The sequence below is a fragment of the Staurois parvus genome, unplaced genomic scaffold, assembly GCF_062004578.1.
Source record: "Staurois parvus isolate SC_StPar_1 unplaced genomic scaffold, SC_StPar_1.0 ptg000371l, whole genome shotgun sequence".
Taxonomy (NCBI): Eukaryota; Metazoa; Chordata; class Amphibia; order Anura; family Ranidae; genus Staurois; species Staurois parvus.
This window is the reverse complement of record NW_028318167.1, coordinates 1434195-1450304: the sequence shown is the minus strand read 5'-3', so window position 1 is coordinate 1450304 and position 16110 is coordinate 1434195. Positions and strand designations below refer to the sequence as shown.

The 16110-nt window shown below is 42.4% G+C and overlaps 1 protein-coding gene across 2 annotated transcripts in view; it reads left to right on the top strand.

Moving 5' to 3' along the window:
• Positions 1 to 16110, top strand: part of CA8 (carbonic anhydrase 8 (inactive)) — a 112857-nt gene that overhangs the window by 93627 nt on the left and 3120 nt on the right. For both annotated transcript variants that reach the window (XM_089685309.1, XM_089685310.1), the window contains one exon: positions 11544 to 11699. In XM_089685309.1, coding sequence (XP_089541435.1) covers positions 11544 to 11678 — 135 coding nt within the window. In that variant the 3' untranslated portion in view covers positions 11679 to 11699. The remainder of the gene's footprint in view (positions 1 to 11543; positions 11700 to 16110) is intronic.

The following is a 16110-nucleotide window of genomic DNA, read 5'->3' as shown; positions in this document are numbered from 1 at the left end:
AAAAATTAAAAATTGGTTGTTCAAGCGGCCGACGTTACCAGCAATGGTAAAAAAAAAAATCGGCCGATTTTCATCCCGTCTACAGCCGGCAAAAAGTGTCTCTGCAGAGAGCTCCGCTATTTCTTTGACAGTTCCTTGACATTTACAGCGGTTGCAACAATGTATCTATTTGTATCCATTTAGGATACAGATGTTTTTATTTGGAAACAAATAGATACAATGTTGCAACCGCTGTAAATGTCAAGGAACTGTCAAAGAAATAGCGGAGCTCTCTGCAGGGACACTTTTTGCCATACTGGAATTCCTCTCATTTTTCATCCTTCTTCTTCTTCTTCATCATCATCCTCTTCTTCTTCTTCATCATCATCCTCTTCTTCTTCTTCATCATCATCCTCTTCTTCTTCTTCATCATCATCCTCTTCTTCTTCATCCTCTTCTTCTTCATCATCTTCATCCTCTTCTTCTTCATCATCTTGATCATCATCATCCTCTTCTTCTTCATCATCATCCTCTTCTTCTTCTTCTTCATCATCATCTTCTTCTTCTTCATCTTCTTCTTCTTCTTCTTCTTCATCATCATCCTCTTCATCATCCTCTTCATCATCATCCTCTTCTTCATCATCTTCTTCTTCATCATCATCATCCTCTTCATCATCATCCTCTTCTTCATCATCTTCTTATTCTTCATCATCATCCTCCTCTTCATCATCATCCTCTTCTTCTTCATCATCATCCTCTTCATCATCATCATCATCCTCTTCTTCTTCTTCTTCTTCATCATCCTCTTCTTCTTCTTCATCATCATCATCCTCTTCTTCTTCTTCATCATCATCCTCTTCTTCTTCATCATCATCATCATCATCTTCTTCATCATCCTCTTCATCATCATCCTCTTCTTCATCATCATCATCCTCTTCTTCTTCATCATCATCATCATCCTCTTCTTCTTCTTCATCATCATCATCCTCTTCTTCTTCTTCTTCATCATCATCATCCTCTTCTTCTTCATCCTCTTCTTCATCATCTTCATCCTCTTCATCATCATCATCCTCTTCTTCATCATCATCATCCTCTTCTTCATCATCATCCTCTTCTTCATCCTCTTCTTCTTTTTCTTCTTTTTGTCTTCCTCTTGCAGGTCACTGCTCATGTGCAGATTTTTTATCAGTAAAAAATCTGCCAATTTGCCCATCATTGCCGCGAAAATCGGCCGATCGGCAAATTCGGCCGTTTTTTTTTCCAACTTTACCGAAAAAAAATCTGCCAAAATACCGAAAAACGGCCGAACAAATAGCCCACTAACGATCCGAAAATCGGCCGATTTTATTTTCGGCCGAAAAATCGGCCAATTTTCGACCCATCTATGGCCTGCATAAGATATGGTGTGGCCCTAGGGTCAATGTGTGTTTAGAATACTTCCAAAATGCACATACAAAAACACTCCATCCAAATGCATGTTGCATTTCTATAGCATGTTAAACAGAAGAAAAATGCACTTACATAATGTTAACATACGCAAGTAAAAGTAGACAAAATCCACATCCTTTTATTCTGGCTTCACATACATGCATTGTGGTCTAACACCGCACTCCTGGGCAAATCACATGCAATTTATGTGCGTTGCAATTAGAGACAAACATTTTGCACACCTCAAATTGCACCGCATCCGGGCCAAAAATGTGCAGGACCCTTTTTCAGGGTATGCACATGTATTGTACTGTCCAAGGCATTGCACACTAACGCATTGCACACTAAAAATGTCAAATGCGTTAGTGTGTACAGTGCATGAGTGTAAAATGCTTTAGTGTGTACAGTGCATGAGTATAAAATGCTTTAGTGCACACTGCAGTGTACAACGCATTGCACACTGTAATACACTGTAATACCGTGTACACCCACACATTGTAGACTGTAATGCACTGTACACTGTCATGCAGGATGGAGCAACGCATTGCACACTGTGATACCGTGTACACCCACACATTGTAGACTGTAATGCACTGTACACTGTCATGCAGGATGGAGCAACGCATTGCACACTGTAATACCGTGTACACCCACACATTGTAGACTGTAATACACTGTACAATGTAATACCGTGTACACCCACACATTGTAGACTGTAATGCACTGTACACTGTCATGCAGGCTGGAGCTACGCATTGCACACTGTGATACGCTGTCCACTGTCATGCAGAATCCAGCAACGCATTGCACACTGTAATACCATGTACACCAACACATTGTAGAATGTAATGCATTATACGCAGTATACATGTCCAGATATTCAAAGATTAGCCATGAAGGCCTAGCTGGTTACCTATTGGGCGACCGCAGATAGCCGAATAACGCTACACTGCATCCAGGCAGCTCTGGGAGGGTGTCATATGACATCCTGGCAGAACGCGCTCTCCGTGATTGCTGTGTCTTAAGGACACAGCTGATCACGTGATGTGGTAAAGGCCAATCACAGCGGCTTTTTACCATGTGATCAGCCATGTCCAATGACACGCTGATCACCGGGAAATGCATTTGCCGGGTCTTGGCTGCACTTTCATCACGCTATCAGAATGTGTGGAAAGTACTGCCGAGAACCAGCAGTTATCAAAGCAGGGGTCGGCCCCGATGATCAGTGCCCACCAGTGCCACCCAACAGTTCCGCCCACCTGTGGCCAGCAGTGCCACCCACCAGTGCTGCCTCATCAACGCACATCAGTGTTGCTAAATTACCAGTTTACCAAATGTTATAATATAAACAGACTTTTATTCATTATGAGCTATTTTGTGGTTTATCGAGCAAAAAGTAAAACTCACAGCAGCAAGTCAATACCACCCAAAGAAAGCTCTATTTGTCTGAAAAAAACTGATATAAATTTAAGATGGGTACAATGTGGCATGACCGCACAATTGTCATTCAAAGGGTAACAGTGCAGAAAGATGAAAATTGGCCAGGACAGGAAGGGGGTAGGAGTACCCAGTAGGCAAGTGGTTAATATCATTGACCCATCAATACCCAGGAGCTAATGTGCAGATAAGTAGCATGTGCACCAAGTGAGATTCTGCTAGGCCCCACTCACAAAATTGCAATTACCTGTCCCTCACATGTTATAAACATATTTGCAATGGCCACACTTACTTTACATATAAGGATCATCTCCTCAGTTGAGAACTGTGCTCTCGCCATGTCCAAATGCCAATAAAGTTATCAAAATTTTCAACCAACACAAAACCTCCAACCACTTGTCATCCACTTACACTCCCCACAACCACTTCCGGGTGCGCGCGCACGTGATGACGGACTTCCAGGATAGCCGTTCATGCGCCATGCGGACACCTGTTTGGTGCTTATTTGTTTGCAATCGCGCATTTTTATGTGCGGCTATGATAGCTTTCGCAAATGTGTGTTTCTTATTGATTTGTTTTTTTTAACCTTGGCTAATATTTGTTGCCAAAGGCCAAAAATCAACAAAGTGTGGACTATTTTATTACTGTAAATCGAATTGTAGAAAACCTGTAGCTGGCTGCACAGTGAATGTGACATATTCATTAGTACATAACAATATTGTGGTGCAAGTGGGTTTTTTTTTTTGGTTTTGAAAAAGCCAGTTTGCACCCACTTGCATATTCACGCTCTTACAAGATCATTTGAGCAGATTATATAAGTATACAAAGTAACTATTAAGGTTGTTCATATATTGAACATAAAATAAACACAAAAACATCGGTCAAATATTTATTGATCAAATATATCGTCATTTATTTGGTCAGCAGGAACAAGTAGGTACAGTCAATATCTTGGTGAGTCACAAAAATAGGATTGATGTGGCAAAAATAAAACACTCCTGCTCATAAGAGCTTACAATCTAAAGATACTTCTAGTGAACTGTGTGTGCTCAGGTTATAGCAGGAAACAAAGGGGAAGATGAATCAAGTAACATTTTCATGCACATAAGGTTTACTTACACAATCACTTAGTATGAAGATCCATTCACAAAAAAAAGTCTTCAGATCAAAATATCAAGAAAACAAAGCATGTGAAAAAAAACCCTCCCACCTCTACAAATCCCCTCCCACCTCTACAAATCCCCTACACATACATTTGTCAGCAGGTTTGTCAGAAAAATGCATTGGAGTCTAAATAAGCAAGCAAAATTAAAACAAGGGCAGATTTTAAACAAAACGATTGACATGTGTGAGGCTTTCAATGCAAAGAGAAAAAACACAATCATTGTGCAATAACACACTTTACAAGGCCAAAAATATGCAAACATTTCCAGCCCACTTCCAAACACAGCCTGAGTGGTGTCTGGGGCAATTCAGCACAAAATCTCTTCTTCCCCCAAACCACACCATGCAAGGACTTAGTCACAAACCACCCGGCCTAGTAACAGGCCAAATCACTCCCTACTGCACATCTTTATATAAGCTAGGGTGCATTTGGAGCACGCCAAACAAGGCCCCACACCCAATGAAGCCTAACCCACCACTGACCTTAATTTGGTCAGTGAAAGTGTTTTCACCTGATGAATCCGCTTCCTACCTGCATTAACCCTTGGTATACAGGCCCCACAAATCAGAAAGAAATATACAGTGAAATGTACGTGTGCAGCATACAACAGAACATTGAGCAGGGATGTGAAAGGGAACCCCAATTGGAACCGTTATTGCTACTATGGTCACAATTCCCTCCAGATTCTCGCATGAGTTAAGACAGTCACATGACCACATCTTGTATGCAATACTGAAAATGACAAATCGATTTGACTAGTATGGTGAATTTCCCATCAATTGGCAAAACACTCCAGAAATCAAACATCACCAAACATTACACTCTGGGCAAAGCTGATTTACAAATCCTGCGACTTACAGTAAAGTTGACCATTTTAATGCAATTTTCAAGACATCTGACACAGATCTCTATGCAAATTGCCACTAAAGTAGTACATGTACTACTATAGAAATCAGTGTTTGAAACGCACCCATGTGGTCACTCTAATAGCAGACAATAGGGTGCGACTTTGCAGACGATTTACAACTTGCATGTTGTGCAAATCACATGCCAAGTCCCACTCAATGTGCACGCTATTGGAGCGTTCATATTGTTGTGGTTCAAACTTGGTTGGAGCCGCAAGTAATAATAGAGTAATGAATACACTACTTTTCATGCAATTTGCTGAGAGATCGGTGTTGATTGTCTTGCAAATTGCAGTTGAAATCACCATGTACCCTAACTTTGAAATCATGCAACTTCTATGCAAGTCACATGATGTGACTGTGGTGTCAATAACACCACTTAAAAATCTGCTTTAATGTGACCGGGTAGCCCCCAGTAACATTGTTTGCGATTGCCATGCAATTGGCATTACAGGCGACTTGCAAATCGTAGACCAAGTCGCACCCTATTGGCCACTGTAGGCTCTGTTCACATCCAATTGGATTGTGAACTCGTGCAACTTCACTGTAAGTTGGGCAATTGCCGCATCGGATTAGATGTGACAGTGGTGTTAGCCCCCAGTAACATTGTGTGCAATTTGCCATGCAAAGGGCAAGTTGCTGGCCATGCCAATCGCATGACAAGTCGCATCCAGGGTGTGCAATTTCAGGTGCGATTTGTGAATTGACATGGTACCTGATATTGGATATAATGAATGTGAATGTGAGTGTATTAACGTACGCCATTTGTTGCAGTGAGAGTTCAAAGGTATTTGAAGATTTTGGCCATTTATTAGCAATTTAACATCTAGACTCAAATAGAAATCGCAATGCTACACACAATTGAAAACACAACTAGTTAGTAATTCTCTAGAAAACACAGTAAAATTGGCAACTTAAACAGTAATTTTCAATTGCATATAGTGTGAACGAAGCAGGAAAATTAACAAAGGAAATAAATCTTTGAAGGCGTGCGGTCTGCTTTGCATTTGGTGGAAAAATCCATACCAGTATTTGTGACAAGTTTGATGTGTGGATTCACCAACCAAGTCTTTTCTCTCTCGCTCACTCTTCTTTGTCTCACTGGCTCGCTCTTCTCTCTCGCTCACTCTTCTGTATGTCTCTCTTTATCACTCTTCAGTATGTTTTTCTCGCTCACTCTTCTTCATCTCACTGGCTCGCTCTTCTCTCTCTCTGTCAGCTCTTTGCTTGCCAAATCCTTCACAAAAGTGGGTTGAGTGTAAACCATCATTATCAAATCTATTAGTGCTCCAGGCTCTTATCTTACCCCATTGTATGACATTCACATAAGGTGCAGCTTTGAAGGTGTTTCAACAGACAAGGCCTCATTCTAATTCACATTTTAGGGATCACTTAGACAGAAAGCAAAGATGTTGCCAGAACATCTATTTGAAGACAGCCACACACGGAGATCATACTACTTCCTTGCCGTGGTTGGGATTCAAACCGACAACTCTAGAGTTGTGAGGTAGTAGTGCTAACCACTAATCCACGGAGCTACATTGCTAATCCAGCCTGTATTTCTGCGCTGTGAATCAATCCTAGGTCCCTGGGCAAGTTCAGTGTAACTACCAGATATCTCCAATGTGACACAAATGTTGTGCTATGTTGCCAATTCACATGTATGATGGTTCTATGTATCCCAATACAAAGGATTGCAATACTAATACAGGCGTACCTCGGTTTACCAATGCCTCAGGGAACGTCATATTTGGGATACAAATGCCAAACCATTTCAGTTAATTGGTCTGTTTACAAATGTTTGAATAATTTGGTATGGGCATGTGGCCTGGTATGGTTCAGGAGGGGGGGAGGCGCTCGCTTGTCCCCCCCCCCTTTCCTGACCTGCTGGGCTGCATGCTCAGATAAGTATCTGTTATGGATTTTGGGGGGTACCCCATGCTGTTTTTTATTTAATTTCAGCGTGGAGTTACCCCTTAACATCCATACGAGACCCGAAGGGCTTAGTATGGATGGGAGGGGGGACCCCACGCCGGGTTTTTTACAAATTGTTTATAATTCCCTGCAATACTTTTACATCAACTGTCAGTGGGGAACTCCGCCGACAGCTGAAATATGAGCGCTGCATTGCTTTTCGCTACTAAAATGCTGCATGAGTTGATAACATAACTCATGCGGGATTGTAGGAGCGACAGCCATGTGTTAATGTTTCAACTGTCAGCGGGGTTCCCCACTGACAGCTGAATGTAAAAAAAAAAAAAAAAAGCGTGGGGTCCCCCTTCCCATCCATACCAAGCCCTTCGGATCTGGTATGGATATTAAGGGGGAACTCTACGCTGAAATAAAAAAAAACAGCTTGGGGATCCCCCCAAAATCCATACCAGACCCTTATCCGAGCATGCAGCCCGGCAGGTCAGGAAAGGGGGGGCGAGCGCCCCCCCTCCTGAACTATACCAGGCCACCTGCCCTCAACATGGGGGGGTGCTTTGGGGAAGGGGGGCTCCCCCCCAAAGCACCTTGTCCCCATGTTAATGGGGACAAGGGCCTCTTCCGTTATTGGGATAATTGGTCGGCCATTTTTTGGGATTTTAGCATATTTTGTTTACCAGTAAAGTTGAAAATTTTTTGTTCCAAATTTACTGATAAAAAAAATGTGCCAAAATCCCGAAAAACAGCTGACCAATTAACCCACTAACGGCCCGAAAATCGTTCGATTTTCTTTTCGGCAGAAAAATCGGCCGATTTTAGACCTATCTATGGCCTGCTTTACATGGGTCTAAAATCGTCCGCAAAAAAAATCGGCTGATTTTCAGCCCGTTAGTGGGTTAATTGGTCAGCCATTTTTGGGGATTTTGCAACTTTTTTTAATTGGTAAATTTGGATAAAAATTGGCCGATTTTGCAGATCGGCCGATTTTAGCTGCAATGATCGGCAAATTGGCTGATCTTTTAACAGATAAATAATCTGCACATGAGCCATGACCTGCAAGAAAAAGAATAAAAAAAAAGAATAAGAAAAAGAAAAATGCAGGCCTTAGATGGGGCGAAAACTGACCGTTTTAAAAAAAAAAAATCGGTTGTTCAATGGGCCGACGTTACCACCAATGGCAAAAAAATTGTTCGATTTTCGCCCCATCTACGGCCTGCAAATATAATAGCGAAGTAATTACTTCTGTCCCTGCAGAGAGCTGCGCTATTATATTTGACATTAAAAAGTATAAAGGTTGCAACATTGTATCTATTTGTATCCGAATAAAAACATCTATATCCGGAATGGATACAAATGGATACAATGTTGCAGTCTCTATACTTTTTAATGTCAAATATAATAGCGGAGCTCTCTGCAGGGACAGAAGGAATGTTTCAGCTGTCATCGGGGTTTCCCACTGACAGCTGAATTTTAAATTATTTCCGTGAATTAAATAAATAATAAAAAAAACAGCGTGGGTCCCCCCTCTCATCCATACCAAGCCCTTCAGGTCTGGTATGGGTATTAAGGGGGAACTCCACGCTGAAATTTAAAAAAAAAAACAGCGTGGGTCCCCCTCAATATCCATACCAGACCCTTATCCGAGCATGCAGCCCGGCAGGTCAGGAAAGGGGGGGGACGAGCGAGCGCCCCCCCCCCCTCCTGAACCATACCAGGCCACATGCCCTCAACATGGGGGGGTGCTTTGAGACAGGGGGGGCTCCCCCCCCCAAAGCACCTTGTCCCCATGTTGATGAGGACAAGGGCCTCTTCCCCACAACCCTGGCCGGTGGTTGTGGGGGTCTGCGGGCGGGGGGCTTATCAGAATCTGGAAGCCCCCTTTAACAAGGGGGCCCCCAGATCCCGCCCCCCCCCCACGTGAACGAGTCTGCGGTACATGGTCCCGCAGACTCCTTCACAAAAAAACTAAGTGTGGTGTAAAAAAAACACAGTACAGGGTCTTTGACAAGTCCTTTATTAAAACAATGTCCCCCGAAGTAGATCCAACGTCAATCACGGCGGCGGCGGCAGGGACCCGAAAAAAGAAAAAAAAAAAAGGTTCCGCTCCCGTCGGAGGCTCCCAGCCTTGTGAAGAAGAGGCTAGCTGACAGTTCTTATATAGGTATGGGGCGGGGCCAGCCGGGCACATCATCCCCGCCCCTTACCTATTTGAGAAATGTCACCCTGTCTCTCCGCTGAGGCTAACTAGCTGAATGCAGGAGACAGTCTGACATTTCTTATATAGCTATGGGGCGGGGCCAGCCGGGAACAGCAAGCATGTGACATGGGGCGGGTCACTCGGATGATGTCCCCGGCTGGCCCCGCCCCATAGCTATATAAGAAATGTCAGACTGTCTCCTGCATTCAGCTAGTTAGCCTCAGCGGAGAGACAGGGTGACATTTCTCAAATAGGTAAGGGGCGGGGATGATGTGCCCGGCTGGCCCCGCCCCATACCTATATAAGAACTGTCAGCTAGCCTCTTCTTCACATGGCTGGAAGCCTCCGACGGGAGCGGAACCTTTTTTTTTTTTTCTTTTTTCGGGTCCCTGCCGCCGCCGTGATTGACGTTGGATCTACTTCGGGGGACATTGTTTTAATAAAGGACTTGTCAAAGACCCTGTACTGTGTTTTTTTTACACCACACTTAGTTTTTTTGTGAAGGAGTCTGCGGGACCATGTACCGCAGACTCGTTCACGTAGGGGGGGGGCCGGGATCTGGGGGCCCCCTTGTTAAAGGGGGCTTCCAGATTCTGATAAGCCCCCCGCCCGCAGACCCCCACAACCACCGGCCAGGGTTGTGGGGAAGAGGCCCTTGTCCTCATCAACATGGGGACAAGGTGCTTTGGGGGGGGGAGCCCCCCTGCCTCAAAGCACCCCCCCATGTTGAGGGCATGTGGCCTGGTATGGTTCAGGAGGGGGGGGGGCGCTCGCTCGTCCCCCCCCTTTCCTGACCTGCCGGGCTGCATGCTCGGATAAGGGTCTGGTATGGATATTGAGGGGGACCCACGCTGTTTTTTTTTTTAAATTTCAGCGTGGAGTTCCCCCTTAATATCCATACCAGACCTGAAGGGCTTGGTATGGATGAGAGGGGGGACCCACGCTGTTTTTTTTTTTTTTTTTTTTATTGTGGACCTTTATTTTTACATTCAGCTGTCAAAATATATATTATCTAGACCTTTGAAATAAGTAAAATCATTACAGAAATAATTATAAAGGATAAGAAACAAAAATAGAATCACTAGAACTAAGGAAATCTAATTAGATTACATGAAGATATGCCGAGTGCTGTTTATTAAACACAATAGACGCGAGCGAGTGCCGGCTCTCAGAGGAATCCACAATCAGATTCACTATTAGTCAGTGGCTAAAAAGCAAACGCCCATGGCAGAAGTCTAAAATGTGTTCTGCACATGCTCAGTTGTATCTGCCAAAGACACTGCACGGGCTTCTAGATTTTTACTGTGTCGATTTCCTTGAAAAAAACGATTTTTAACACATTTTTAATTTTTTTGGAAATAGCAGATATTGTTTAAAGTGAAGTCCTGATATTTGGCAAAGCAAATTTCTAAGTGAACATGTCTCTGCAGTGATTTTTCATGGTTTTAGACTTGCTTCTTAGCAAGTCTGTTTTGTGAGTCTGATTTCGGGCGTGTGTCCTTTTGTGAATTAGATTGGGCATCTGCTTATGGGCTCTGCTCAATAGTGAATTAGGTTGCAGGGTAAAAAATGACGGACGCCCATGAAAATTGGGCTTAAGCCCATAAATATGCGCCCACGCCCAATAGTGAATCAGGGCCTATGTGTCCATGCACACATAGACTGTAATCAATTTTTTTTGGCAGGGGCGTTTTTTGGCTGGAAAAAAACACCAGAACTAGTGGGTTTCTAGAGGAGCTTTTTAGCTGTAAAAATGCGTCAAACACAGTAAAACACGGTAAATCACAGCAAACCAGTGTTTTTGGACTTTTTTTTTTTACTAAAAAAACCCCTCTAAAATACGCTAAAAAATGCAAACGCGAAAAAACACGGCAAAACGCCGCTAAAGGCTAATACAAAAACGCTGAAAAACGTACGTTTTTATTGTGACTTTACACAGCTATTGTTACCAGTGTTATTAAAACGCCTAGTGTGCATGGAGCCTAAATTACTCCTTAAATCTTTTCTCTTAATACATCTGCAATGCATGAAAAACCTTTTAAACAAAGGTGTGGCTGGCAGGAGGTTGCTAAGCCATTTTTCCTAATGTCAATTCATCTTTTATTGCACTTTATATTGCAGCTGTAATATCACTGTTTACACTCATAGCTGGTGCTTTGAACAGTGAACTTTGCATTCAATATACTTTTTATCTAGCATGTGCAAAAATAGATTAGTTTGAATAAAAGTGTACATTTAAAATAAACTTTGGATTTTTTTACTTTTTCTAACCATGAACTATCTTGTACTTTAGGTTCAATATCAGGCTAATATAAAATTACAAAATACAATTTACACATAGGACTGAATGTCTTACAACGATATCCTGTTGGCCTAACTATAGTTCTATAACATGTTTTTGATGCTAGATGTTAAACAGATTACAATCAAACCTTAAACCTATATGAAAATGCTCGGCTTTAAAACATTTTGAGTTACAATAAATTCATGTTGCCCTGTACAGATTGAAGAATTCAGGAGACTAAGAATGCATGTAAAGGGTGCAGATCTGGAAGATGAAAGTGATGGAATACTTGCTGACAACTTTAGACCCACTCAGCCTCTTAGTGACAGGATTATTCGAGCAGCCTTTCAATAGATAAACTGGGTCCAAATACTTGTAAGTATCCTTTTTGCAAAGACCAATGTTTTTGTTTCTTGTATTTGACACATCTTCAAATATTGGATCCCATAGTTCTTGTTTCCCTTTTAAGAGCCTGTCAGTTTATCCTTCTCCTGTAAACTGCACTTTCAGCAGGAAAGAGAGAGGTTGGTTGGTTGTAGATAAACAGTTCATGTACACTCACCAGCCCGGCCACTTTATTAGGTACACCTTGTTTATACTGTGTTGGACCCCTTTTGCCTTCAGAACTGCCTTAATTCTTCATGGCATAGATTCAACAAGCTGTCAGCAAGGTGTTGGAAACATTCCTGAGAGATTTTGGTCTATATTGACATGATAGAATCATGCAGTTGCTGCAGATTTGTCAGCTGCACATCCATGATACAAATCTCCTGTTCCACCACATGTGTTCTATTGGATTGAGATCTGGGGACCGTGGAGGTCATTGGAGCACAGTGGACTCATTGTGATCTTCAAGAAACCAGTTTGAGATGATTTGAGCTTTGTGACATGGTGCATTATCCTGCTGGAAGTAGCCATCAGAAGATGGGTACACTGGCACTCGGTGTGGTCTTCTGCTGTTGTAGCCCATCTACTGCAAAGTTCAACATGTTGTGCATTTAGAGATGGTATTTTGCACACCCTGGTTGTAGCAAGTGGTTATTTGAGTTACTGTTGCTTTTCTATCATTTCAAACCAGTCTGTTCATTCTCCTCTGATCTCTGACATCAACAAGGCAATTTCGTCCACACACATGCACCACACTGGATAGTTTCTCTTTTTTGGACCATTTTCTGTAAACCCTAGAGATGGTTATGCATGAAAATCCCAGTAGATCAGCAACCTTTCTTCCCCAATTCTGATGCTGGATTTGAACTTCAGCAAATCGTCTTCACCACGCCAAGATGCGCAATGCATTGAGTTGCTGCCATATGATTAGCTGATTAGCAGTTTGTGTTACCAAACAATTGAACAGGTGTCCCTAATAAAGCAGCCGGTGAGTGTACGAGGCCTGTTGTGTCTGTACCAACCCCCTCAAATGCAAACGTTTGAAAGCTTGTTACTCCAACACACAGCAAAACACGTACTTCAATTTGAATGCCACCCCAATGAAAGGAAATAGTGCTGGTATGATTTATGGTCTTTAGTGATGCTTTGGCAACCCATTCAAAACAATGAGCAACATTAAAGGATAAGTTCACTTTTAAAAAAAAAATTCAAATTTTTTTTCTGGTAAAAAAAATGTGCAGTTACTATTTTTTCTCTAAGGAGCCTGGAAAGCATTGCAGCTGTAATCGGCAAACTGTCAGTGTAGTTGCCTGCCCGTACCTCTGATACAGCAGTTACTTTAGTCCAGGAAGCTCAGTGGACTATGAGAGTGCTCACCAGCGCCCTTGTAGTTCATTCAGAACTACGAGCCATCAGCAGCAAGGGATAATGGTAGTTCCCTGTGAATGAATGAAACAGGGCTTCGCACACACATGGCTATGCTCTTTTCAAATGGTAACAGCAGGTGCAGGGAGAAGATCCTGGCCAGCTGTCACGGGATAGGGGGTGGGAAGATCCGCAAGAGCTGGAACATGTTACATGTTCCACCCCAAAAACGGGAAACGTAACGTGTTCCCAAAGGTGAACTTATCCTTTAAAGTGGTTCTAAAGCAAAAACATTTTTAAAAACTTTTTAGGCCTTGCTGTGCCGCCTTCCCCCTCTAAACATTTACCTCACTCCTGGATTGATCAAGTGCTGTGCCTGTGTGTCAATAAATGCATGCAGCCTAGCTGGGGATCAAGCCTGCATGTCTGCTCCCATAGCAAGCCACTTGCTATGGGGCAGAGAAAGAAGAGGAGGAACCTAGAGTGCCAGTGGGGGCCCCTAAAAGAAGAGGTTCAGGGCCTCCCTGTGCAATACCAATGCACAGAGCAGGTGAGTAAAACATGTTTGTTATTTTAGGGCAAGAAAAGCCTTTAGAACAACCTTAAGGCAGCACATGTTAATGAGCAACATGATGCACATTAATGCACTGTACCAGGCTTGCTCCTTTCCTTTTGCATCCCCTGCTGAGCAGCATGTTGGGTGGAGAAATATGCTCAGTGACATCATTGGTCCACTGGTCCTATATAAAGTTCTGCCCACCACGGTTACTCTCAATGCACATGCAGCTTAACATAATGCAGTTATTCCCGCAGGGGAACAGAAGATCAGGACAGTCTCAGTGTATATTAGATCTGAGTTGTACAGTGAAGTCATAGTCCTGCATTGACTGGTGAATGATGAATCCTGACTCATGAATGTAAGGAAGTTTCATTGTGAAGCACTCGGTTCACACTACTACGACCTGAAAGTCATGCGACTTACAGTGCGACATTGCCAGGCGAATTGCGTACTACTTTGAAGCAATTCTGATATAGATGAGGATCTGACTTGGAGGCGACTTCCATTAAAGTCTATGGGAACAAGTCGGATAGAAGTCACCTTGAAGTAGTACAGGAACCTTTTCTAAAGTCGGAACGACTTCAGTAGTGCTAATTAAGACAGCTCTCATTGACTAACATGGGATTTCACATGTCATGCGACTTGGGGTCTCACAAGTTGGATCCCAAGTCATGCAGTGTGAACCAAGCCTTAGAAGTAGCACTGCTACTCTCTGACTCTCTCAGATGGAGAACAGACAGACAGTGCAAAACCAGCTAGGGAGAGGACCCCTTATGATTGTCAGTATATTGCCAGCATACTGTCACGGCTCATATATTGTCACAATTGTCTGTTTGTTGCCTATGAATTCAATTGATCAGAATAACCATTGTTTTTGTATAAATATAATGAAATCACCTCTGTTTGGTAGATACAATTACTGTAATTTAGCCCCCCCATGTAGTCCTGTCAATATCAAAGTGCACCAATATTATTCTCATGTTGGGCCACAGTTCATGGTGCATTCCAATATTAAGGGCTAATTCACACTATATGTGGTGACAAATGTTTTACTGCAATGTAAAATGTCTGTCACTATTGTTTCCTATGTGTCCCATCCACACTGCAACACAGCAGATGGCTGTCCTGCAGGTTGCTGGGATAAAATGAATGCAGGCATGCTGCATTTTATCGTAGCACACTGTGTCAAAATGCATGGCAATATACGGGAGCGCAGCACATTGCACTGCCATACATTGTCATGATTGAAATATACGCTTTGTACACTTAACATAAAGTTTGTACAGAAAAAAAAAGGAAACAGTGTGATGCACTAAATTGTGCACCACAGCCTATGTAGCCAGTAACGGAGAGCTGCTGGAGTGGCAAAGTGCTCTGCGTTGCTGGGGGAATACAGCCTAAACCATTACATTTTATCTTTATTTATCACACCATTGTTATCTTCATGTGCTGCTAATAAAATCTTGAATTCATTTTTTTAAACCAACATGCAGATAGGGTGACATGAAGGAGTCTTCATATTTGTTAACGCATTATTAGTATTTATTTAATTTAATGAGTACTACTAAAAATTATTTTCAGACCTAGAGGAGCATGTGGGTAGCATGTGTGTGTGCCTGGTGTAAAAATGAATTTGTAACTATGCTAGTTCTGCCACTGGAAACATAATAAAAAAATCTAATGAAAGAACTTTAAATTGCCATTTTGTGGGACCAGAAATATGTTTACATACAGGAAAAAAACTATTTTCCTTCTACAGTCCTACTAGGGTTGCCACCTCTTCCCTTTAAAACCAAGCACATATAATTACACAGGTTCTGGGGCTAATTTAATACAGATAAGGCACTAACTGGGTTTAATTATCACCTTAATCAGCCACAGAATCTGTGTAATTAATATGTGTTTGGTTTTAAAGAGATGAGGTGGCAACCCAAAGCCCTACTCTTCTCTCCATCTGCCCCCATATCTATTGCACTGAAAAAAATTGCAGAGATATAATGGGAGAAACTAAAGATGTTTTCACTTAGCCATTTTCTTCTGTAATTTATAGGCAGAATGTAATTCTTAAGCCAGCCATAGACAGGTATTTTTTTCATTCAGCAGGGATGGCCACACACTGATTGAAATTCAGCTGGTCCCTGGTCAATCTGCCTATGGCCAGCTTAATGGTTCCCAAACATTTCAGAGGGTGGTTGGCTGTGAAGTCCCAATCCAACTGTCCACCCTGAATAAAAGCATAACTTCACGTATTTATTACAAAAACACCAATTAAAGAATTAGAAAGAGAAGGACAGCTTTAGATTCTAATCCAGTGTTCTGCAGTGCACATGATATCTTACTGGAAACATACTGATAGGAGACGATAGCAGAGTGATGATCTCATGCCTGTGCTGATACTTATTTACTGTCCATTCACATGCAGGAGGCAGGGAGGTGACATTGTGTCACTGAAGCAGAGAAAACATAGGCTACCCA